Raw genomic sequence first — 26,199 nt, forward strand, 5'->3', positions numbered from 1 at the left:
TTTAGGGTCACACCAGAGGCATATGGAAGTTCCCAGGCTAGGGGTCCAATCAGAGCTACAGCTGCGGCCTATGCCACAGCCACAGCAATGCAGGATCCAAGCCACGTCTGCAACTTACACTGCAGCTCACAGCAATGCCGATCCTTAACCTGCTGAGCGAGGCCAGGAATTGAACCTGAATCCTCATGAATACTAGTTGGGTTCAGAACCGCTGAGCCACAGTGGGAACTCCTTGTAAATTTTTTTTTTTTTTTTTTGCTTTCAACTCATCTATGCATATACTTAAAGCGTTTTTCTCTTGGGGAAAAAAAACTATTTATTTATTTAGGTCTTTTTAAAGCATTAATTAGATCTTTTAATTTGGGGGCCCATTGATGTTCCATGTAATTATTTATAGAATGTAAGTTTATCACCTTGCTAATCTTTCTATTTGCCCATCTCTCTCTCTCTCTCTTTTTTTTTTTTTTTTGCCATTTTCTTGGGCCACTCCCGCGGCATATGGAGGTTCCTAGGCTAGGGGTCTAATCAGAGCTATAGCCACCAGCCTATGCCAGAGCCACAGAAACGCGAGATCCAAGCCACGTCTGTGACCTACACCACAGCTCATGGCAACGCCGGATCCTTAACCCACTGAGCGAGGCCAGGGATCAATCCCACAACCTCATGGTTCCTAGTCGGATTTGCCAACCACTGCGCCACAATCGGAAACTCCAGCCCATGTCTTTTATGTGTCTTCATTTCCAATTGCTTTGTTTTAAAAATTATTTAGAAGTTCCCTGGTGGCTCAGTAGATTAAGGATCTGGCATTGTCACTGCAGTGGCCTGGCTCGGGTTTGATCCCTGGCCTAGGAACTTCTAGTGTAAGCCCAGACTGAATTTGTTTTTAAATGCATCAACCATGATCTTACTCCCTCTCTGCACATAGACCTTAGAGAAACACCTCACATTCCATTAAAAAATATTCCCTAATAGGAAATCCTTTGGGTTAAGGATCTGGCATTGTCATTGCAGTGGCTTGGGGCACTGCTGTGGTGCAGGTTTGATCCCTGGCCTAGGAACTTATGTATGCTGCAGGTGCAAAGCCAAACCAACAACCAACAACAACAAAAACCTACTAACACTGACTCCTTCACTCACTTCTAAGGTCCAGTTGTTTTCCTCCTGGCCAAGAAATTCTCACCTTCTCTGTATCAACTTTTTCCATTTCCCCCACAGAATCCGGGCTTTCAGCATTTCTGGCTCATCTAGGTGTGTTAGAATTTGAGGCCTGAATTTGACCGTGTGCAGATAAAGATTCTGCACCAAGAGTGGTTCAGGGAGAAGGAGAAACTAGGAGGATTCATGGGATTTTGTGGAACCGAGAAAGGGCCTGACGGCTGGGAGCTGACCACAGCACAGGAGAGCCTCCGGGAGAAGGGATGCAGGAGCTGAGAGCAGAGCAGGAGCCTGAGTCCGGCGTGGGGAAGCGAGAACTTCCAAGTGCAGGAGCCCTGGATGCCCCTCAGGGACCAGGAGGGCGACCACGCGGGCTCCCACTGGCGCCTGGGTCTCAGGGACCATTCTTTGCAGGGCTGTGTCTTGGCCAGAGGGACACAGGGAGAGATGGTGAGTGTTTCTTCCTAAACTCCCCCACCCCGACCCTTCACTCCCCAGGCCCCACTTCCCTCTCCCTGCTACCTGGGTGTCCTGAGGGCAGGTGAGCCGGCACCTCCAGTCCTGAGCTCTGCCTCCTTCCAGGGCCCCTCCCCAAGCCCTCCCTCCGTGCCTGGCCCAGCTCCGCGGTCCCTGCCCTGAGCAACGTGAGCCTGCAGTGCTGGGCCCCGACCAAGGACGTCAACTTTGCTCTCAGAAAGGGGGGCGGTGTCTTGGGGCTCTTGCAGCCACCTGACTCCACGGAGGGCGAGGCCCGGGCTGAGTTTCTCCTGACTGCTGTGAGGAGCAGGGATGCTGGCGAGTATACCTGCGAATACCACAGGAAGGGCCACCCCCACCTGGCTTCACAGCCCAGCGAGGCCTTGCTTCTCCTGGTGACGGGTGAGGAGGGGGGGTGCCTCAGAATGACACAGGGTCTTCCTAGGGGTGGGGGACGAGGGAGGAAGCAGAAGAGGGGAGGGGCCGGGGGGCGGGGGCGGGGGGGATCTCACCTCGAGTGTAGTTGGGGAGGGGGCGCGGAGAAAGGCAGGAACAGCACAATCACGGTGGTTCTATCCAGGGCTTTTTTGGGGTGGGGGGGCAGCCTCCTTCCTGGAGTTGAGCAGAGAGGGTGAGAGCAGGTGTCTGTCACCCCACCCCCCACGAGAAGCCCCTGCCAGGAGATCAGGGCGAGAGGGGGACCCAAGGCTTCTCCTGCTGGCATCCTCTTTCTGTTACAGGAGATTGACCTAAACATGAGCCATGAGGTCCAGACACTGGACACAAGCAAATCCTGTGATGTTGCCTTTTGCTCAAAACTGAAGGTGAATCTCTGTGCCTGTACTTAGAAGTCTCGATTGGAGAGAAACGCAAAATGCAGGTCCTTTCCGAAAGCGTCCGCTTCCCCCTAAACCCTGCTCCCCTCTCTCCCACAGAAACCTTGGAGACGGCCCCATCAAACTCTCCTCTTTATTCCCTGCCATCTACCTCCTCTGGTTTTTGCACTTTTCACGTAATCTCCATCATTACAATTTAAAGCCTGCTTGAAGTCCCACGTCTTCCAAGAAGCTCTGACTCTGGCCCTTCTGTGACCTCCAACAGCACTATAATTGGTAATTTTTGTTTAGAAATTAATCTTTCTGCTTAACCTAGAGTGAGGAAGAAGCCTGGGGCATGAACTCATCCACCCTCCACCGATCCTAGCAAGGTGTTGGGCACACAGTAGGCACTCAGTGAATACTAGGCGTCTGCACTTGATGCATACCAAGCAGGGCTCTCAAAAGCGGTAAAATTCAGTGGTTCTTAATCCCATTCATTCCCAAAGGGGATGCGTAAGGGGTCGGCCAGGCCCAGGGCACTACAATTCCCAGCGGCCAGTGCGGGTCCAGCTCTGGTTACCCAGCGTTGCCGGGGTGGGACGGAGCGGGCTTTTCCTATCCAGCAGAGCTCCCACCAGGCTTTAATGGGCAATACGATTCATCTGGATGGACGGCGCTTTTGCTGTGTCTGGGCAGCGAAGGCAGGACGCACGATCTGCCGCGGAGCAGGAGGGATCACCGCTCCGGACGCGCGCCATTTGGCGCGGACTCCCTGGGTCTTGCGGGCAGGACGGTCCGGGAGCGCGCGCGAGGCGCCCCTCCGCCGCCGGGCGGGAGCGAGCGCTCAGGTGCGCTTTGGATAACCCGTGGGCTCAGCCGCTGCGGAGGTGGTGCCCCTGGCTGCAGCTGATCCGCGGTTTGTTCTCCAGGACGCCTGCGCCTGGGGTTCCTGGGAGGTAGGAGCCCCACATCCTTCGCGTCACGGTGAAGAAGCGCTGTATCCCCAGCGGGTAAGTCTTGGCCGCGAGTTCCCCGGCGACAACTAGAGTCGCCAGATGAGGGCACGTTCCGGGGGAGGGGGGGGCCTGGGGGGGGGGGCTCCCGAGTCCCGCGGTGGGAAGAGGCCGTCCGCGCTGTCTGGCTGCATCCCGTTGCCTCCAGCGGGCCTGGGCGCGGAGGGGCGAGCGGGCAGGGTGGGTGCCCGCGGGGCTGGCGGCGCGGGTGGCAGCGCTGCGGGGCAGGGTGGGGCCGGGAGACCTGCCTTCGTCCTGCCGGGAGGAGAGGGGGTTCCTTGCTTTCAGGCGCTTTGGCTGTGGCATCGCCGAGAAAGCCCTAAATATGCAAGGGGTTCTTTTTTCGCTCCAGAGCTTGCTGTTGGTGTAACCAGTTTAGTGCATTTTAAAGTCATAAAATAGGACCTGTTAGGCATGCTCGCTCCGTCCTGTAATTTTTAAAATTCAATTTCATGTGGAACATTGTGTCAATGTAAGGCATATGGCTGTGAGTTGATACGTTTACATACGGTAATATGCTTTGTGGCGGTATTTATCACTTTACATAATTATACTACAGTATTACTGTCTGTATTCATTATACCGTGCATTAGATCTCTGTGGCTTATTTACTGCTTCTTACAAATCTGTACCTTTAAACACCATCAGCCTTAACCCCTGGTAACCACAGTTTTCTTCCCGCTTTTCCACAAGTTTGAGTTTTTTAGATTCCGCACATAAGGGACACCGTAGAGTATTTGCTTTCTCTGTCTGATGTATCTCACTTTGCATCATGTGTTCAGGGTCCACCCATGTTGTCGCAAATGGCAGGATGTCCTCCTTTGTCATGGCTGAATAATATTCCATTCTGTATACGCACATCTCTTTTATCCTTCCACCTGTTGTCAATCAATTTGGGTTGTTTCCATATCCTGGCTACTCTAAGTAATGCTGTGATAAACACAGGAGTGCATATAGCTCCTCAGATTCCTGTTTTCATTTCCTTGGGTATATACCCAGGGGTAGAATTGCTGGCTCATATGGTAGAGCTATTTTTAATTTGGTGGAAACCTCCATATTGTTCTCCATAGTGATTGGACCAATTTAGATTCCCACCAACAATGCAAAGGGTTCCGTTTTCACCACAAGCTCACTAGCACCTGTTGTCTCTGAAAGGATAGCCCTTCCGACAGGTGTGCCTTTGAACGAGGTGGTTGTGGTTTGCACTTGATGTTTCCCTAGTAATGAGTGGTGTTGAGCGTCTTTTCATGTGCCTGTTGGCCATGTGGATGTCCTCTGGGGAAAAATGTCTGCCCAGTTCTTCTGCCCATTTTCAAATTAAATGTTTTGCTTTTTTGTCATTAAGTTCTATGTGTTCTTTGTATTTTTTGAATGTTAACCCCTTATATGATAGATGGCTTGCAAAAATGTGCTCCCATTTGGTAGGTTCTTTTCATTTTGTTAATTGTTTCTTTGGCTGAACTTGTAAGTTTGATGTAGTCCCCATTTGTTGACTTTTGGTTTTGTGGTTTGTGTTTTTGGTGTCGGGTCCAAAAAGTCATCACCGAAACCAGTATCAATGACTTCATATCAATGTATCAAATCAGTATCAATGACATTTTCTACTCTAGGAATCTTGTGGTATCAAGTCTTACATTTAAGTCTTTGATCGATTTTGAGGTAATTGTCATGAGTTGAGATAGGACTGTTATTGTTCTACATGTGTTTCTCCAGTTTTTCCAGCACCCTTTTCCCCATTGGGTGTTCTTGGCTCCCTTGTTGAATTTAGTTGACCACACTGCTGGAATTTAACTCTGAGCCCTCGGTTCTGTGTCATTGATCTATGTGTCTATTTTTGTGCCACGACCATACTGTTTTTGTTACTATGGCTTTGTAGAATAGTTTGTTTGGGTATTTTTGGTCTTTTTGCCTTTTCTAGGGCTGCTCCCACAGCATATGGAGGTTCCCAGGCTAGGGGTTGAATCGGAGCTGTAGCTGCCGGCCTACGCCACAGCCACAGCACCACAGTATCCTAGCCGAGCCTGCGACCTACACCACAGTTCACAGCAATGCCGGATCCTTAACCCACTGAGTGAGGCCAGGGATCGAACCCTCAACCTCTTGGTTCCTAGTCAGATTCATTAACCACTGAGCCATGATGGGAACTCCCTTTAGAATAGTTAGAAATCAGGACACAGGATACCTCTGGCTTAGTTCTTTTTTCCTCAGGATGACTTTGGATACTCAGATTCTTTGATGGTTTCACACAAAATTTAGGATTGTTTCTTCTGTTTCTGTGAAAAATGCCTTTGGTAGTTTTATGAATCTATAGATAGCTTTGGGTACTTTGGCCATTTTAACAGTGTTAATTCTTCTGGTGCATGAACTCGGGTGGACTTCCACCTGTTTGTGTCTTCTTTGAATTCCTTTAGCAAAGTCTTGCAGTTTTCCTTGTACAGATTTTTCACTTCCTTGGTTAAATTTATTCCTTGGTATTTTATTTTATTGTGATTATTTTTTTGTCTTTTCTAGGGCTGCACCCACGGCATATATAGATTCCCAGGCTAGGGATCCAATCAGAGCTGTGGCCACCGGCCTATGCCACAGCCATAGCAATGCCAGATCCTTAACCCACTGATGGAGGCCAGGGATCAAACCCACAACTTCATGGTTCGTAGTCAGATTCGTTAACCACTGAGCCACGACAGGAACTCCTATTTTATTATTTTTGATGCTATCATGAATGAATTGTTTATTTCTTTTTTAGATGCTTCATCATTAAAGGAATTCAGCTGATTTTTGTATGTTGATTTTGTATTCTGCCACATTACTGAAATTGTTATTTCCAGGGGTTTTCCAATTTACTTCTTCGGGTTTTTTTTTCTTTTCTTTTCTTTTTCTTTCTTTCTTTTTTTTTTTTTTGCTTGTGGCTTGTGGAAGTTCCTGGGCCAGGGACTGAACTGATTCCACAGCAGTGACCCAAGCCATGGCAATGATAACACCAGATCCTCAACCCACTGTGCCGCAAGAGAACACCTAGATTTTCTACATGTAAAATCATATCATCAGCAAATGGTGACAATTGTACTTCATCTTTTCTGATTTGGACCCTTTTTATTTTTGTCTTGCCTGATTGATTGCTCTAGCTAAACTTCCAGGACTGTACTGAATGGAAGAGTGGGAGTGGGCATCCTTATCTTATTCCCAATCTTAGAGGAAACAGTTTTTCCCCACTGAGGATAATGTTAGTTACGAGTTTGTTTGTTGTATGTCCTTTATTATGTTGAGCTCTGTTCCTTCTACACCCAATCTGTGAAGGGTTTTTATCATGAAAGGATGTACTTATCAAATGCTTTTCCCACATCTGTTGAGATGATCATGTGATTTTTTTCATTTTATTGATGTGATGTATTACATTTATAGATTTGTGTGTGTTGAACCATCCTTGCATTCCAAGGACAAACCCTACTTGGTCATGTGTATGTTCTTTTAATGTGTTCTTTTTTTTTTGTCTTTTCGCCTTTTTCTAGGGCCGCTTCCTGTGGCATATGGAGGTTCCCAGGCTAGGGGTCGAATCAGAGCTATAGCCACTAGCGTACTCCAGAACCACAGCAACGCAGGATCTGAGCTGCGTCTGCGACCCACACCACAGCTCCCAGCAACGCCGGGTCCTTAACCCACTGAGCGAGGCCAGGGATCGAACCTGCAACCTCATGGTTCCTAGTTGGATTCGTTAACCACTGCACCACGATGGGAACTCCTAATGTGTTCTTGAATTCACTTTGCTACTGTTTTGTTGAGAATGTCTGCATCTGTAGTCATCAGGGATGTTGGTTATTTTTCTTTTCTTTTAGTCCTTAATCTGGTTTTGATATCAGAGTAAAATTGTTGCCCTTGTAAGGTGAGTTAGAAAGGGTTCCCTCCTCTTTAATTTTTTGGAAGCGTTTGAGAAGAATAGGCGTTAAATCTTCTTTGAATATTTGGTAGCATTTGCCTGTGAAGCAGTCTGTTCCTGAACCTTTGTTCTTTGGGAACTTTTGAATTTACTACTTCAATCTCTGTCTTAGTGATTGGTCTATTCCTATTTTCTTTTTTTCCCTGATTTAGTCTTGGAAGGTTGTATGATTCTAAGAATTTATTCATTTCTTCCAGGTTGTCCAATTTGTTGGTGTAGCTTTTTGTAATAGTTTCTTATAATCCTTTGCATTTCTGTGATATCCATTGTAATTTCTCCTCTTTCACATTTGATTTTTTTTTGTCTTTTTGCCTTTTCTAGGGCTGCTCCCATGGCATATGGAGTTTCCCAGGCTAGGGGTCTAATCAGAACTGTAGCCACTGGCCTACACAACAGCCACAGCAATGCAGGATCCAAGCCGTGTCTGCAAACTACACCACAGCTCACGGCAACGCTGGATCCTTAACCCACTGAGCAAGACCAGGGATTAAACCTTCAACCTCATGGTTCCTAGTCGGATTCGTTAACCACTGAGCCACAACTGGAACTCCTCACATTTGATTTTATTTGTCTGAGCCTCCTTTCTTTTTTTCTTAGAGTTCAGCTAAAGAGTTGCCAATTTTTTTTTTTTTTATTTTATGGCCGCACCCATGGCATGTGGAAGTTCCCAGGCTAGGTGTTGAATCAGAGCTGCAGCTGCCAACCTACACCCCAGCCACAGCAACACTGAATCTGAGTGGCATCTGTGACCCACCCTGCACCTTGAGGCAATGCCGGATCCTTAACTCACTGAGCAAGGCCAGGCATTGAAACCCTATCCTCACAGAGACTACATTGGGTTCCTAACCCACTGAGCCACAGCGGGAACTCCTCTTTTCAAAGAACCAGCTCTTAGTTTCATTGATCTTTTCTGTTGTCTTTTTCATTTCTGTTTCATGTATTCCCCCTCTGATCTTTATTATTTCCTTCCTTCTACTGATTATGAACTTCATTCTTATTCTTCTAATTACTTTAGATATAAAATTAGACTCTTTTGAGATTTTTCTTGTTTCTTGAGGTAATCCTGCATTGCTATAAACTTCAGTTTTAGAAGTCTAGCTTTTGCTGTGTCCCATAGATTTCTATATGTCATGTTTTCATTTTCATTTGTCTTCACGTATTTTAAAATTTCTCCTTTGATTTCTTCACTGACCCAGTAGTTGCTCAGTGGCACGTTATTCAGTCTCCATATATTTGTGATTTTTCTAGCTTTCTTCTTGCTTTTGATTCCTAGTTTCATACTACTGTGGTCAACAAAGATGTATGATATGATTTCAGTCTTCTGAGATTTATCGAGTCTTCCTCGTGCCCAATATATGGACTGTCTTGAGAAAGTTCCATGTGCCTTTAAGAAGAATGTATATTCAGCTGCATTTGGATGAAATACTCTGTACAAATCTCTCAAATCCATCTGTTCTAATGTTTTATTTAAGGCCGTGGTTTCCTTGTTGACTTTCTGTCTGGATGATCCATGCATTGGTGTAGGTGGGGTGTTAGAGTTCCTGGCTATTTTGTTTGTTTGTTTTTTGGCCTCACCCATGGCATGTGGAAGTTCCCAGGCCAGGGATCGAACCTGCATCACAGCAGCAACCCAAGCCGCTACAGTGACAATACCGGATCCTTAACCTGCTGAGCCACCAGGGAACTCCTGTTATATCTTCTTGATGAATTGTCCCCTTTGTCATTATATAATGTCTATTATTATCTTTAAAAAAATTTATATAAGTATAGTTGATTTACAGTGTTGTGCCAATCATTATTATCTTTGGTTACCGCTTTTGGCCTGAAGTCTGTTTTGTCTGACGTGAGGGTGGCTGCACCCACTTTCTCTGGCTGACACTCGCTTGGAGTATCATCATTCCTTCCTTCGAACCACTGTTTTTCTTTAAAACCCAGAGATGAGGGAGTTCCCCTCGTGGCGCAGTGCAAATGAATGTGAGGTTGCAGGTTCAATCCCTGGCCTCGCTCAGTGAGTTAAGGATCTGAAATTGCCCGTGAGCTGCAGTGAAGGTCGCAGACGCAGCTCGGATCCTGTGTGGTTGTGGCTGTGGTGTAGGCTGGTGGCTGTAGCTCCTGTGGGACCCCTAGCCTGGGAACCTCCATATGCCACAGGTGTGGTGCTAAAAAGCAAAAAAATAAATAAGTTTAAAAAAACCAGAGATGAGTCTCCAGAGGCATATAGTTGGGTCTTGTTTATTTGTCCATCCATCTCGCCACTCTGTGTCTTTTGATGGGTGAATGTAATTCATTTATATCTAGTAACGACTGATAGAGGAGGGCTTAACCCTGCGACTGTATCTTTTGTTGCTTTCTGTCTCCATTGTTTCTTCTTATGTGGCTTCTGTCTGCCATCTCAATTTACTGCTTGTCTATGATATTTTTCGTAGTTTCCTTTTTTTTTTATGTTCCATGTCTCTGCTCTAAATTTATGTGTTGTGGTGACCATGAGATTTGTATAAAATGTCCCGTAGATACAATCATCCTTTTTCTGCTAATAGCATCTTATCTTCATTTGTGTATATCAGCGCTTCTTCCTCTTTCTCGTTTCTCTTTCCATTGTCTTAAATTATCCCTTTTTGTGTGGTGAGCTTGTTGCCAAATTGAAGCAGCTGTAGTTGTTTGTACTGCTTTTTCCTTTTTTAGCTTTTATGCTGTGTTTATTTGACAACTTGTCCTGGTATAGAGTTGCAGTTTTCTGATGTGTCTGTTTACCACCTTGCTCCAAGTTTTGTGTTCTTTTGCCTCTTCATTTCAGTTAGAAGGGCTCTTTTCTGGAGTTCCTGTCGTGGCGCAGTGGTTAATGAATCTGACTAGGAACCATGAGGTTGTGGGTTCAATCCCTGACCTCGCTCAGGGGGTTAAGGATCCAGCGTTGCCGTGAGCTGTGGTGTAGGTCTCAGACGCAGCTGGGATGCAGTACTACTGTGACTGTGGTGTAGGCTGGCAGCAACAGCTCCGATTAGACCCCTAGCCTGGGAGACTTGTTTATGTCACAGATGCAGCCCTAAAAATACCAAAAAGAAAAAGCTCTTTTCTGTTTGTTTGTTTTTTGTCCTTCAAGCTTTTATTGAAGGGTTACAGTCCACAATCTTTTTCAGTATTTCTTATAAGGCAGTTCTAGCATTGAATTCTGTCAGCTTTTTTCTGTCTGGGAAAGCTTTTATATCTAACTCATGTCACAAAGATAAATTTGCTGGATTCTTTGGTAAATACCCTTTTTTAATCTTTCATTATTTCTTTTTCTTTTTTGTCCGCCCAGAGGCCTATGGAGTTCCTGGGCCAGGGATCACATCTGAGCCACAGTTGCAACCTAGGCTGCAGCTACAGCAATGACGGATCCTTAACCCACTGTGCCTGGCTGGGATCGAACCTGCGTCCCAGCCCTCCAGGGATGCTGCTGATCCCATTGCACCACAGCTTGTGAATTCTCTCTTCCACGTGGGGGACCCAATTTCCAGTGTTTTCTGATGCATTCTTCATCCCATTTGTTGCATTATCCAGCTCCAGCATTTCTGTCTCCTTTTTTTAGAGTTTCAATCTCTATGATGAAGTAGTTCTTCTGTGCATCATTTTTTAGTTCTGAGCTCTTATCAGTTAGACCGTAATATTCCGTGACTCTAAGTTTTTTTCTGGAGAATTGTTATTTTCTTTTTCTCATACAGTGTTGCTGCGGTTTGGGGGGCTTGATAAATTGGCCCTCTACTGGTGCATTCGAAAGAGTCAACTCGGAGTTCTCTTTGTGGCTCAGCGGTTAATGAACCCGACTAGGATCTATGAGGATGTGAGTTCGATCCCAGGCCTCCCTCAGTGGGTTAAGGATCTGGCAGTGCCATGAGCTGTGGTGTAGGTCACAGATGCCGCATGGATCTGGTGTTGCTGTGGCTGTGGTGTAGGCCAGCAGCTGCAGCTCAAATTCTACCCCTAGCCTGGGAACCTCCATATGCCACGAGTGTGGCCCTAAAGAGCCAAAAAAAAAAAAAAAAAAGAAGAAGAAGAAAGAAAGAAAAGATAGTAAATGCCTTTCTTCTTAAGGTAAAGCTTTTTTTAAAATTTGGTTCTAGGGAGCTCCTTTCATGGCTCAGTGGTTAACGAATCTGACTAGGAACCATGAGGTTATGGGTTCGATCCCTGGCCTTGCTTAGTGGGTTAAGGATCTGGTGTTGCCATGAGCTGTGGTGTAGGTCACGGATGCAGCTCGGATCCCAAGTTGCTGTGGCTCTGGCTACAGCTACAATTAGACCCCTAGCCTAGGAACCTCCATATGCTGTGGGTGTGGCCCTAAAGAGCGAAAGAAAGAAAGAAAAGAAAGAAAGAAAGAAAGAAAGAAAGGAAGGAAGGAAGGAAGGAAGGAAGGAAGGAAGGAAGGAAGGAAGGAAACACCTTTCTTCTTAAGGGAAAGCTTTTTTTAAAATTTGATTCTAGCAGTTCAACAGGTTAGTGATTAGAGGTTTTTCTTTTCTTTTCTAGTAGGTGGTGCTATAGCTCATATTTGGGGTTTGTCTTACCTGAGCTGCCTGTGGCTGTATATGAGAATAGGTATTTTTCACCCACCTCAGCCTCTGCCAGAAGTGTCACCCAGGGCCCTTCTTGTCACTTGTGCCTGTGGGGTCACTGGTGCCTTCTACTGCTGATGTCCCTGCAGTCACTGGCATTACCACCTGAGGGTTGGGATGGCAGGTACCTCTGCTGTGTCCTGGGTCATGGGCACCACCTCCGTGTCCTCCTGGTTTCATCTCTGCGTGTTCCAGTCCATCACCTTTAGATGTGCAGATGGGCGGAACTCTCCAGCCTTCTGGTGTGTTACGCAGAGGATTCTTTGTCGAGTTAAGGATGTTTTACTGGTAGAGATTGAAGGGGAGAGACAGAGAGAGCACCCCAAACCACCATGATGCTGACAGCCCCTCCAAGGCTCTGTTACTTTGCAATAGTTCAGTACATTGGTAATTGGGACCCTTTCCTTTGTTTTCCAAGAGGTGGCGCTCTGGCACAAGTTTTCAGTTCTCTTAGCAGAGCAGACTTGCTGCTGAGGTTGGGTGCCTGTGCATGGAACAAGTTGGCAGAGGAGAAAAAGGGCGCCGAGGGAGGTATGTGCTTAGCACTTGGAGCTTAAATGTGTCCCAGCCCAGTAAGGAGGATTTTTGAGCTGAGGTGGTCCCAGACGTCCATGAGCAGATCTCTTGTCAGAATGCTGAGGCGGACAGCAGGAAATGCTTTCTTTTTTAAGAAAAAAAATTTTTTAATTAAAACATGGTTGATTTACAATGTACCTTCAATTTCTTTTGTACAGCACAGTGACTCAGGTATACATATACATACATTTTTTTCCTACTCTCTTCCATCCTGTTCTAACCCAAGAGACTGGACATAGTTCCCTGTGCTGTACAGTAGAACCCCATTGCTTATCCATTCCAGATGTCACAGTTTGCAGGAGTTCCTGTTGTGGCTCAGCGGTTAATGAACATGGACTGGTATCCATGAGGTTGCAGGTTCGATCCCTGGCCTCGCTCAATGGGTTAAGTATCTGGCATTGCCATGAGCTGTGGTGTAGGTCCCAGATGCAGCTCGGATCCTGCGTTTCTGTGGCCGTGGCATAGGCTGGCCGCTGCTACACTGATTTGTCCCTAGTCTGGGAACGTCCATCTGCCACATGTGTGGCCCTAAAAAAAGAAAAGAAAAAAGAAAAAAAACTAATTGTAATAGTTTGCATCCCAAACTCCCCATCCATCCCACTCCCTCCCCCCTCCCCCTTGGCAACCCCAAGTCTGTGATCTGTTTCTGTTTTGTGGATAGGATCACTTGTGCTATGTTTTAGATTCCACAATAAGTGATATCATATGGTAGTTGTCCTTCTCTTTCTGACTTCACTTGGTAAAACAATCTCTTGTTGCATCCAGGTTGCTGCAAATGGCATTCTTTCATTCTTTTTTATGGCTGAGTAGTATTCCATTGTGCATATGGACCACATTTTCTGTATGCAGTCCTCTGCTGCTGGACATTCAGTTGTTTCCATGTCTTGGCTGTTGTGAATAGTGCTGCAGTGAACATAGGGGTGCATGTGTCTTTTTGAGTGAGTGCTTTGTCTGGATAGATGCCCAGGAGTGGGACAGCTTGGATCCTATGGTAGTTCTATATATTTCGTTTGCTGAGGAACTCTCCATACTGTTTTGCACAGTGGCTGTACCAATTTACACTAGGAATTACTTTCCTTCCACTTTCTTTTTCTGCTTTCTTCTTCCTCCCCCACCTCCTGGTCACAGAAATGTCTCCTCAGAAATCGGAGGTGTTCCTGAAGAGCAGTGGGCGCCTCCAGCTGCACCTGCACAGCCAGGATGACTTTCCTTCCCTCCTTTCGCTTTCCACCTGCTCTATTAGAAAGGATGTCACCGCCTCCAGTGCTGCCACCACTCCCCTGGCTCCACATCGCCCTCCAAGGTCCTGTGCACCCACCTTCAGATGCACAGCCGGCTGGATCTCTCCGTGGTCCTGATGTGCTGGGCTGAGGTGCTTTCATGCAGTGATGGGTGTCCCGTTCATTGGAAATTAAAGGGGAGAAAGAAATGAATGACTCAGACCGTGACGCTGCTGTCACTCCGGTTGTACAATCTTAAGAGTCTCTAGAGGTGCATGTGCTTCTAGTCGGGTGACACAGCATGTCACAAGCCTGGAAGGCAAGGTCTCTGTACCATTCACTTCAGTGTCCTGGGACCACATGGGTCCTGGCCCATCATAGGATCTCAACACATGCATGTAGACTGATGAAATGCTCCAGGTGAAACACGACTTGCAAAGATCTTACCAAGGGTGTGAAAGGAGGTAGCTCACAATAACGTCCCATCTTCCGTCCCTCAAGTGACTCACTCCCAGTGCCACACTGTAGTCACCGCGTCCATTGGACAGGATCAAGTTTGGCTCAGAGATGGAGGCAACGCTGTCACTGGAAGGAACTGCCTGCGACCACCTTAGCTTTGGTCTTGAAAGGTTCCTGAACCAGTCTTTGCCTCACCGCTCCATTCCTTGATCCTCGAAACAGGACAAAGGCTCACTGCTTTGTCCCCAGAATCCAGTGAAAAGGAGAAAATACACCCCCCCCATCACAGTTAATAGCTGCATTTGTGTGTCTTTGTCAGCTCGGGGTTGTTCTAAAAAAATAGCCTAGGCTGCGCGGCTTAACCAACAGATAAGTGTCGCTCACAGGTCAGGGGTTGGAAGTCCAAGACCAGAGCCTGCGGGCATTCTGCGGGCGTTCCTTGCCCTTGCTCGACAGCTGCCTTTTCACTCTCTTTACACGGCAAAGGGAGAGGCCATCCCTCCTGTGGCTCTTCCCATGGCACTCATGGCATCTGTGGTTACCTAAGCATCTCCCAAGGGCCCCCCCACCCCGCACTGTCACATGGGGCATGAGACTTGCGTGTTGTTGGCTTCTTTTCCATTATGATTTATCGCACGATAGCAAACATCCTTCCCTATGCACTGCAGGAAGACCCTGTGGTTTTATCCATTCTCTGCAGAATAATTTGCATCTTCTCTACTCCACCTCCCGATGGGTCCCTCCCCAACCTCCCTCCTCCCTCTTGGCAACCACAAGTCTATTCTCATGTCTGTGAGTCTGTTTCTGTTGCATAGACAAGTTCATTTCTGTCTTTTTTTTTTTTTGTCTTTTTGCCATTTCTTGGGCTGCTCCCATGGCATGTGGAGGTTCCCAGGCTAGGGGTCCAATTGGAGCTGTAGCCGCCGGCCTACGCCAGAGCCACAGCAATGCAGGATCCGAGCCACATCTGCAACCTACACCACAGCTCACGGCAATGCTGGATCCTTAACCCACTGAGCAAGGGCAGGGATCGAACCCGCAACCTCATGGTTCCTAGTCGGATTCGTTAACCACTGAGCCACGACGGGAACTCCCATTTCTGTCATATTTTAGACTCCACATGTAAGTGACATCATTTGATATGTGTCTTTCTCTTTCTGACTGACTTCGCTGAGTATGATCCTTTCTAGGTCTCTCCATGGAACTGCAAATGGCATTATTTTTCTTTTTGTGGCTGAGGTGGGGGTAGGGCTTTCCCACATAAATTTCCAGGGAACACACGTATACTCGGTCCATCGCAGTGAGATACTCCAACTTCTTTGCTCTTCTTCTTGACTACTCATTTGGCTCCCCTGAAGTTTAAAAAAAAATTTTGTTTAGGAATTCCTGTGTGCTGCAGTGGCTTAAGGAGCCAGTGTTGTCCCTGTAGCTGTGGCAGGGGTTCTATCCCTGGCCCAGGATTTCCACATGCCATGGGCTTGGCAAAAAAAAAAAAAAAAAAGTTTAAAAATTCCAATGCAGAGAATTGACAAATCCAGCCCCAAAGACTTCTTTTGCAGGGTCTTTTATATTATGAATTGAATTTTTTTTAATTAGCTGTAGAACTAGTCAAATGATTTCATATTAGGTGAGTTTTGCTTGTATGTTTCCAAGAATTAGTCCATTTCATCTAACTTGAATGTTTGTGTGTAGAGTTGTTTGTAGTTTTCTCTTGGTTTTTCTTTTTCTGTTTTTGCTTTTTTTTTTTTCTTTTTGGGCCGTACTGGCAGCATATGGAGGTTCCCAGGCTAAGAATCGAATCAGAGCTGTAGCCGCCGGCCTACACCACGGCAACGCAGGATCTGAGCCGGGTTTGTGACCTGCACCAGAGCTCGCGGCAATGCCAGATCCTTAACCCACCAAGCAGGGCCAGGGATCCAACCCGTGTCCTCATGGATGCTAGTTGGGTTCATTAACCACTGAGCCACGATGGGAACTCCAAGTTCTCTCTTGTTATCTGTTGAATGGCTGTAGGATCTGTAGTGCTGTCCTTTGTTTTATGCCTGATTAATATTGGTAATCGGTGGTTTTCTTTCTATTTACTCTTCTCAGTCTTGCTAAAGGTTTATCAATGTTATTGGTCTTTTCAAAGTATCAGCTTTGTGTATAATTGATTTCTTCCATTGTTTTTGTTTCAATTTTATTGATTTTTTTTTTCTGTTGGGTTTACTGTTTTCTTCTTCTTTTTAATGGCTGCACCTGGGGCATATGAAGGTTCCCAGGCCAGGGATTGAATCTGAGCTGTCATTACAAGCTCTGCTCCAGCTGTGCCGATGCTGGATCCTTTAACCCACTGAGCCGGGCTGGGGATCAAACCCACGCCTCCACAGTGACTCGAGCTGCTATGGTCTGATCCTTAACTCACTGGACCATAGCAGGAACTCCTCTCAGGTTTGTTTTTATTTTAGTTTTTTCTTTCTTAAGATGTGAACTTAGGAGTTCCTGTCATAAGCAGAAATGAATCTGACCAGGAACCATGGAGGTTATGGATTTGATCCCTGGCCTTACTCAGTTAGGGATCCAGCATTGTCGTGAGCTGTGGTGTAGGCCACAGACGTGGCTTGAATCCAGCATTGCTATGGCTCCAGTGTAGGCCGGCAGCTGTAGCTCTGATTAGACCCCTAGCCTGGGAACCTTCATATGCTGCAGGAGCGGCCCTAGAAAAAGCAGAAAGACAAAAACAAACAAAAAAAAAACAGAAAAAAAAGAGATGAGAACTTAGAATTTCCCTTCTTTCCAACATAAACCATAGATGTTCAGCCCTGACGTATCTGTCTCCTATAAATTTTTATGTTGCATTTTCATTTTTACTCTGCTCAGCGCATTTTAAAGATTTTTATTGAGACTTCCTCTTTTGACTCAGGGATGATACAGTGGTATATTGTTTAATTTACAAGTGTTTAGAGATTTTCTGTTATTGAGGTTTCATTTGATTCATTATGGTCAGAGAACACAGTATTGGTGCAGTTGGTTTAAGTTTGTTGAGGTTGGCCTTATGACCCAGGATGTGGTCTGCCTTGGCGAAGATTTCATGGGAGCTTGAAAAGAATGGGTTCTCTGTTGGTTGCAGTTGTTTGGCACATGTCAGAGAGCCTGTTGAGTGGTCGTGTTATTCCGTTCTCTTTGCTGATTGTCTGCCTGGTAGTTCTAACCCTTCCTGAGAGAAGAGTGTCGAAGTTACTAAATGTGGATTTGTCTATTTCATTTTTTAAGTTCTTTTTTTTTCATTTCACATATTTTGAAACTTCCTCATGGTGTATTGAAATCAGAGATTGCTGTGTCTTCTGGGTGAATGGAACCTTTTATCGTTATGTCATGTCCCTGGTTATTTTCTTTGCTCTGAAGTCTAGTTTGTATGGTATCAGTATAGCCACACTTCCTTTTGCAATATCCCCTTCAGAAATGAAGGCAGGAGCTCCCTGGTGGCTCAGTGGCTTAAGGATCCAGTGTTGTCACTGCAGTGGCTCAGGTTGCTGCTGTGGTGCAGATTGGATCCCTGGCCCAGGGACTTCCGCAGGTCACAGGTGCAGCCAAAAAATAAAAGAGTGTTTATGAAAAAGAATTATTATTTTTCATAAATATCATTAACAAGAAACAACAACAACTCTTGTAAAGGAAAATATAACAGATGACATCTTACATCTGCGTTAGAAATACTGGTACAGCTCAAGAGTAGTTTGATGCCATGGAATAGAGTAGAATTCTCTCCAAATTGAGTAAAATATGGGGAATAAATGAAACAAAACTTAAAATACATGTGTGATAAATACAGAAATTTTTTTTTTATTTTTATGTCTGCACCCATGGCATATGGTAGTTCCCGGGCCAGAGATTGAATCTGAGCTGCAGCTGTGGCAATGCAGTGCTGAATCCCTTAACCTACTGTGCTGGGCTGGGGATCGAACCTGCACCTTCACAGGGACCCTAGCCACTCAGTTGGATTTTTTTTTTATCTTTTTAGGGCTATAACTGCAGCACATGGAAGTTCCCAGGGTAGGGTTCGAATCGGAGCTCCAGCTGCCGGCCTACACCACAGCCACAGGAACATGGGATCTGAGCCGTGTCTGCGACCTACACCACAGCTCAAGGCAATGCCAGATCCTTAACACTGAGTGAGGCTAGGGATCGATCCTGCATCCTCAGGGATGCTAGTCAGATTTGTTTCTGCTGAGCCACGATGGGAACTCCCTCAGTTGGGTTCTTAATCCACTGTGCCACAGCGGGAAGTCCGACACAGAAACTTTAATATTCAAGCATTGCTCGTGCAGAGGTATAACATACAGGGACTAGAGGGTAAGCAGGAATATCTGTTATACCATAAGCAATGTTTTTCTTACTTTTATTTTATTTTATTTTTTTGGTCTTTTCTCTTTTTAGGGCTGCACCCACAATATATGGAGGTTCCCAGGCTAGGGGTCTAATCGGAGCTGTAGCTGCCGGCCTACACCACAGCCACAGCAATGCCAGATCCGAGCCGCATCTGTGACCTACACCACAGCTCATGGCAATGCTGGATCCTTAACCCACTGAGCAAGGCCAGGTATCAAACTTGCAACCTCATGGTTCCTAGTCAGATTCGTTTCTGCTGTGCCACAATGGGAACTCCCTGGTTTTTTTTACTTTTCCATGGAAGAATAGTTCCTTATAGATGGAAATGCGTGGGCCACTGGTGTGATGCTGAAGTTTTAAGTGGTTTTTAAATTCATTCAGGTGTATCAGGTGAGTCCTTTTTTTTTGTATTTTTTAAAATTATTTTCACTGGAATATAGTCGACTTACAGTGTTGCATTAGTTTGAAGCAGACAGCAAAGTGAATCAGTCATACAGATACATATACCCATTCTTTTTTATTGTATTTTTTATTTTTTAAATTTATTTTTTTATTGTTATTTCCCCCAACACCCTTTTTTCCCCCCACTGTACAAGAACATATATCCATATAGGTGATTCTTTTTTTCCATATAGGTGATTACAAACTTTTGAGTAGATTTTCCTGTTCAGTACAGTCTTAAAAAAGAATGAAGTCATGCCATTTGCAGCAACATGGGTGGACCTAGAGGTGATCATACTGAGTGAAGTAAGTCAGAGAAGGACAAATATCATAGGATATCACTCAGATGTGGAATCTACTAAAAACAATAAAAAGCTTATTTAGGAGTTTCCATCGTGGCTCGGTGGTTAACGAATCCAACTGGGAACCATGAGGTTGTGGGTTCAATCCCTGGCCTCGCTCAGTGGGTTGAGGATCCGGCATTGCCGTGAGCTGTGGTGTGGGTCGCAGACGCACCTCGGATTCCTCTTTGCTGTGGCCCTGGCATAGGCTGGCAGCTGCATCTCTGATTGGACTCCTAGCCTGGGAACCTCCAAATGCCACCGGAGCAGCCCAAGAAATGGCAAAAAGGCAAAAAAAGAAAAAGAAAAGAACTTATTTATAAAACAAATTCACAGATTTCAAAACCAATCATACAGTTACCATAGGGGAAACTGGGGAGGGAGGAGGAAGAATTGGGAGGGTGGGGATATATATAGAGAGATAGAGATAGATAGATAGATATGGAAGTGTATCTCAGGTGAGTCTTCATGCTCATTCCTGTCCTCTTCCCTGGCAAAGAGGACAGGAAGAGAAAACCATCATCTTGTCCTGGAGGAGCTCTCAGTAGAGCTGAGAATACTGGTTCCCCAGAACAGTCAAGAAGCAGCAGGTCTGGCTTGATCAAGCAGTCATTGTTTTTGTGGGGACATGCAGGACCTGTGGGTAGAGAAAAATGGGGGGAGGGAGGAAGAGAAGGAACATTATTGTTCACAGGTCCAGACACAGGTTCTCAACCCACAGGAACAACACCCCATCTCCCCATCCTCTGTGTCTGGGGCTGTTTGAAAAGTATGATGGTACCTGCTTTTTTCTTCTTCCACAATGACTGGGGCTACAGTGCTGTTTAATGGGAAAGGAAAAAAAAGATGGCTCATTCTTCCTGCCATGGACAGAGTAGTCACACATGCTGAAGAAATACCTCCCCCAAGATGCCATCTGTGCTCATCGTAGAGTCTGGTCTTTAAAGAATCCTTTGTTGATGGCCAACAGGCACGTGAAAAGATGCTCAACGTTGCCAATTATCAGAGAAATGCACATCAAAACTCCCATGAGGTATCACCTCACACCAGGGAGAATGGCCATCAGCAAAAGGTCTATAAACAATAAATGCTGGCGAGGGTATGGAGAAAAGGGAACCCTCCTACACTGTTGGTGGGAATGTAAATTGGTACAACCACTATGGAGAACAGAATGGAAGTTCCTTAAAAAACTAAATATAGAACTACCATGTGATCCAGTATTCCCATGCCTGGGCATATGTCTGGACAAAACTTACATTGAAAAAGATACATGCATCCCAGGAGTTCCCATCGTGGCTCAGTAATTAACGAATCCAACTAGGAACCATGAAGTTGCAGGTTCGATCCCTGGCCTTGCTCAGTAGGTTAAGGATCCAGCGTTGACATGAGCTGTGGTGTAGGTGGTAGACGCAGCTTGGATCTTGCATTGCTGTGGCTCTGGCGTAGGCCAGTGGCTACAGCTCCGACTCGATGCCTAGCCTGGGAACCTCCATATGCCATGGGAGTGGCCCCAGAAATGGCAAAAAGCCAAAAAAAAAAAGATACATGCACCCCTACGTTCACTGAAGCACTATTTACTATAGTCAGGCATGGAAGCAACCTAAATGTCCATCGATGGAGAAATGGATAAAGAAGTTGTGGTACATCTACAAAATGGAACATTAGTCAGCCATAAAAAAGAATGAAATGACATCATTTGCAGCAACAGGGATAGACCTAGAGATGATCACACTAAGTGAAATAAGTCAGAGGAAAACAAATATATGCTATCACTCATGTGGGACCTAAAATATGATACGAATGAACTTACTTACAAAACAGAAACGGACTCACAGACACAGAAAACAAACTTAGGGTTACCAAGGGGAAAGGAGGTGGGGAAGGATAAATTAGGAGTGAGGTATTAACAGATACACACGACTGTATATCCAGCAGATAAACAACAAAGACCTCCTGTAGAGCACAGAGAACTATACTCAGCATCTTTTAATAAACCATAGGGGAAAAGAAAAAAAAAAAAACTGTATCGCTACGCCAGCCCATGAAAAGAAGTGCTTAGGTTTTTTTGTTTGTTTGTTTGTTTTTACCTGACTCCTTGTAGAGACTTCTTTTGGCTACACCAGGCTTCGAGCAGCAAAGCCCCAACAGTAACCATAATTATGGCAGCTAGACCCAGGCGGATGAGGTTGCCCATGGTGTAATCCGGGGTTGTGGTATGGGGGGAGGAAGCTAAGAGAGAGACGGGATCAGAAATGACCATACCAGCTTATCCCTCGTTCCCAGAGGATCCACCAAGTGTGAATGTCATATGCCCACTTGGTTTTCCTGGCCAGTAGTCAACTGTACCTACCTTAAAGGTGTTTTGTTTTGTTTTGTTTGTCTTTGTCTTTTTTTTAAGGGCCATATCCACAGTGTATGGAAGTTCCCAGGGTAGGGGTCGAATCAGAGCTATAGCTGCCTGCCTACACCACAGCCACAGCATCATGAGATCTGAGCCGCATCTGTGACCTACACCACAGCTCACGTCAACGCTGGATCCTTAACCCACTGAGCAAGGATCGAACCCGCAACCTCATGGTTCCTAGCCAGAACCATTTATTTCCTTTTTATCGCATTTCCACCCTCCCACATTTTCCTTTTTCCTTTCTTCTGCATATTAAGAATTCATCTTAGGGGAGTTCTCGTCATGGTGCAGCGGGAAAGAATCCGACTGGGAACCATGAGGTTGCAGGTTCAATCCCTGGCCTGGCTCAGTGGGTTAAGGATCCAGCATTGCCGTGAGCTCTGGTGTAGGTCACAGACGTGGCTCGTATCTGGCGTTGCTGTGTCTGTGGTGTAGGCTGGCAGCTATAGCTCCGAGTAGACCCCTAGCCTGGGAACCTCCATATGCCTCGAGTGCGGCCTTAAAAAACAAAAAAGAAAAAAAAAAAGGAATTCATCTTAGGAACAACACTAAAACCCAAAGTTGCTCCACGAAGTGCTGAAATAATTCAGTAGCTTCATCCACAGCCCCCCCCACCCCGCCCCATTGCACAAGACTTTATGCAGGCAGCGAGCGTAAGGAAATTTGAGAGAGTTCCCATTGTGGTGCAATGAAAACGAATCTGACTAGGATCCATGAGGATATGGGTTCAATCCCTAGTCTTTTTCAGTGGGTCGGGGATCTGGCATTGCCGTGAACTGTGGTGTAGCTCAGATCCCGTGTTGCTGTGGCTCTGGTGCAGGCCAACAGCTACAGCTCTGATTTGACCCCTGGCCTGGGAACCTCCATATGCCGCAGGTGCAGCCCTAAGCAGCAAAAAATAAATGAATAAAAATTTTTGAAAAGAACAAAGAAAATTTGAGGTCAGTAGCTAAGCATCTGGACCATCGTGGATCTCAGCTTCAGCCAAGAGGGGCTCAAGCTTGCTGTTGGTCCTGCCTCCTGAAGAGAAGGCTGCATTTGCGTCATCCCCGCTCGCCCACCCCCTGCTGTCGCAAGGTTCATCTCTAACCCATCAACAGCCCGTTCCCCAAAGGCACTGGGAGAGGTTGGTAATGACACTGCCTTGCCCAGGAAGTCCTCTCTGCCTCTGAGCGCTGATCACACCCTGATTTCTCCTCATAAAACATTCACTATCACTTCTATGTGGACTCTAAAATAGGGCACAAGTGAACCTATCTACAACAGAAACAGACTCACAGACAGAGAGAACAGACTTGTGGTTGCCAGGGGGAGAGGGGAGGGAGTGGGATGGACGGGGAGTTTGGGCGAGTGATGCAAACGATGACATTTCGAATGGATAAGCAATGAGGTCCTACTGTCCAGCACAGGGAACTGCATCCAATCTCTTGGGATAGACCATGATGGCAGATAGTATAGAGATAGTATAGAAAAAAGTGTGTATACGTATATGTATGTATTTATATATTCTCCATAATTATATATATACGACTGAATCACTTTGTTGTACAGCAGAAATATCACAACCTTGTAAATCAGCTATACATCAATAAAACGTAAAAAATAATATTGTAAATTTAAAAAAAAATTCACTGACTGCATGGGAAGACTCAATAGCATAAGAGAGAATTTAGGAGTTCCCGTCATGGCTCAGTGGTTAATGAATCCGACTAGGAACCATGAGGTTGCGGGTTTGATCCCTGGCCTCATTCAGTGGGTTGAATATCTGACATTGCTGTAAGCTGTGGTGTAGGTCGCAGACGCAGCTCGGATCTCCAGTTGCTGTGGCTGTGGCATAGGCGGGCAGGTGCAGCTCCGAATGGACCCCTAGCCTGGGAACCTCCATATGCCATGGGTGCTGGCCCTAGAAAAGACAAAAAAAAAGACCAAAAAACAAACAAACAAACAAAAGAATTTACAAAGAAGAGTGCGGGAGTTCCCTGGTGACACAACCGGTTAAGGATCCAGCGTCACTGCAGCAGCTTGGGTTGCTACTGTGGTGCCAGTTCCATCCCTGGCCCTGGAACTTCCACATGCCACAACCCTGGGCAAAAAAAGAAAAACGAAAAGAAAAAGAAGCACATGTAGTATCCAGTAGAGCAAACTTCTGCCAGGAAACATCATCTCAGAATTCAGTCAGTGCCACGAGATGTGAGAAGACCCTGAATCCGCTACAGTACAGGAGAGGTGGTGGGAATACCACTTGCTGAGAACAAAAATTGTTATTGTTGATAAAATCATTATCATCAGGATAAACCAAAACCTTAAGGCACGCAGAGAATGGGAGAAAGGAATCCAATGATGGTGGGATTGATAATTTTGAAGAAAAGCCTGAGAAACTGACCACCAGTGCATAAGCACAAAACGAGCAGAGGATGGAGCTCCCTGGTGGCTCAGTGGGTTAAGGGTCCAGCATTGTCACTGCTATGGCTTGGGTCACATCCCTGGCCCTGGAATTCCCACATGCCACAGGAGGAAGAAAAAAAAAAAGAGTAGAAAGCAGAAAAGGAAAAAATATTAAAAAGAGGTTATACAAATGATTAGAAATGAGAATCCAAGGTTGATAAGTCTGTCACTGTTTTTTTTTTTAAAGTCTTCAACTTATGCAAAACCTTACCCGTCACCCAGATCTCCAGGCTATTACTGGGTTGTGAGGCCAGGAAAGGGGCCCTCCTCTGGTAGTAGACGCAGCTGTAGTTGCCCGTGTCTCTGACCTTGACATTCTGAAGGGAAAAGTCTGTCTCCCTCCCTGCTGGAATTCGGAGCTGGACGGGCGCCGAGGTGCCCGCCTTCAGCAGAGCAAACATCATAATCCCGGTCCCAGAGTCTGGCCTCTGGCACTGCAGGGTCACCTGTTCTCCTTCAGTGGCCACACCCCCTTGGTGGGCTTGGAGGGAGGGTTTAGGTAAATACCCTGAAAGAGAAGGAGGCTCAGGGGTCTCGGGGAGAAGCCTTGGGTCCCCCTCTCGCCCTGATCTCCTGGCAGGGGCTTCTCGTGGGGGGTGGGGTGACAGACACCTGCTCTCACCCTCTCTGCTCAACTCCAGGAAGGAGGCTGCCCCCCCACCCCAAAAAAGCCCTGGATAGAACCACCGTGATTGTGCTGTTCCTGCCTTTCTCCGCGCCCCCTCCCCAACTACACTCGAGGTGAGATCCCCCCCGCCCCCGCCCCCCGGCCCCTCCCCTCTTCTGCTTCCTCCCTCGTCCCCCACCCCTAGGAAGACCCTGTGTCATTCTGAGGCACCCCCCCTCCTCACCCGTCACCAGGAGAAGCAAGGCCTCGCTGGGCTGTGAAGCCAGGTGGGGGTGGCCCTTCCTGTGGTATTCGCAGGTATACTCGCCAGCATCCCTGCTCCTCACAGCAGTCAGGAGAAACTCAGCCCGGGCCTCGCCCTCCGTGGAGTCAGGTGGCTGCAAGAGCCCCAAGACACCGCCCCCCTTTCTGAGAGCAAAGTTGACGTCCTTGGTCGGGGCCCAGCACTGCAGGCTCACGTTGCTCAGGGCAGGGACCACGGAGCTGGGCCAGGCACGGAGGGAGGGCTTGGGGAGGGGCCCTGGAAGGAGGCAGAGCTCAGGACTGGAGGTGCCGGCTCACCTGCCCTCAGGACACCCAGGTAGCAGGGAGAGGGAAGTGGGGCCTGGGGAGTGAAGGGTCGGGGTGGGGGAGTTTAGGAAGAAACACTCACCATCTCTCCCTGTGTCCCTCTGGCCAAGACACAGCCCTGCAAAGAATGGTCCCTGAGACCCAGGCGCCAGTGGGAGCCCGCGTGGTCGCCCTCCTGGTCCCTGAGGGGCATCCAGGGCTCCTGCACTTGGAAGTTCTCGCTTCCCCATGCCGGACTCAGGCTCCTGCTCTGCTCTCAGCTCCTGCATCCCTTCTCCCGGAGGCTCTCCTGTGCTGTGGTCAGCTCCCAGCCGTCAGGCCCTTTCTCGGTTCCACAAAATCCCATGAATCCTCCTAGTTTCTCCTTCTCCCTGAACCACTCTTAGTCCTGCATTTTTCTTTTTCTTTCTTTCTGTCTTTCTGTCTTTTTGCCATTTCTTGGGCCGCTCCAACAGCATATGGAGATTCCCAGGCTAGGGGTCCAATCGGAGCTGTAGCCACCAGCCTACTCCAGAGCCACAGCAACATGGTATCCGAGCTGCGTCTGCAACCTACACCACAGCTCACGGCAATGCCGGATCGATCGTTAACCCACTGAGCGAGGCCAGGGATCGAATCCGCAACCTCATGGTTCCTAGTCGGATTCGTTAACCACTGAGCCACAATGGGGACTCCCAGTCCTGCATGTTCTAGTTTCTAGCTTCCCCTACCTGGCTTTGGAGGCAGGAACCGTGAGAGAGATGGGGGAAGGGTGGGTC

At 46.8% G+C, this 26,199-nt stretch overlaps 1 protein-coding gene across 1 annotated transcript; it reads right to left on the bottom strand.

The window, feature by feature from the left end:
- Nucleotides 1–19,798: 19,798 nt before the first annotated feature.
- TARM1 (T cell-interacting, activating receptor on myeloid cells 1) lies at nt 19,799–25,671 on the bottom strand. The gene is made up of 6 exons (XM_047791378.1): nt 25,524–25,671; nt 25,095–25,391; nt 24,455–24,751; nt 21,482–21,623; nt 20,176–20,214; nt 19,799–20,031 (listed from the first exon to the last, which is right to left on the bottom strand). The coding sequence occupies exons 1-6, from the start codon at nt 25,669–25,671 to the stop codon at nt 20,004–20,006; spliced, it is 951 nt and encodes a 316-aa protein (XP_047647334.1). The 3' UTR covers nt 19,799–20,003.
- Nucleotides 25,672–26,199: the final 528 nt, after the last annotated feature.

Source organism: Phacochoerus africanus, chromosome 8, assembly GCF_016906955.1.
Source record: "Phacochoerus africanus isolate WHEZ1 chromosome 8, ROS_Pafr_v1, whole genome shotgun sequence".
NCBI lineage: Eukaryota > Metazoa > Chordata > Mammalia > Artiodactyla > Suidae > Phacochoerus > Phacochoerus africanus.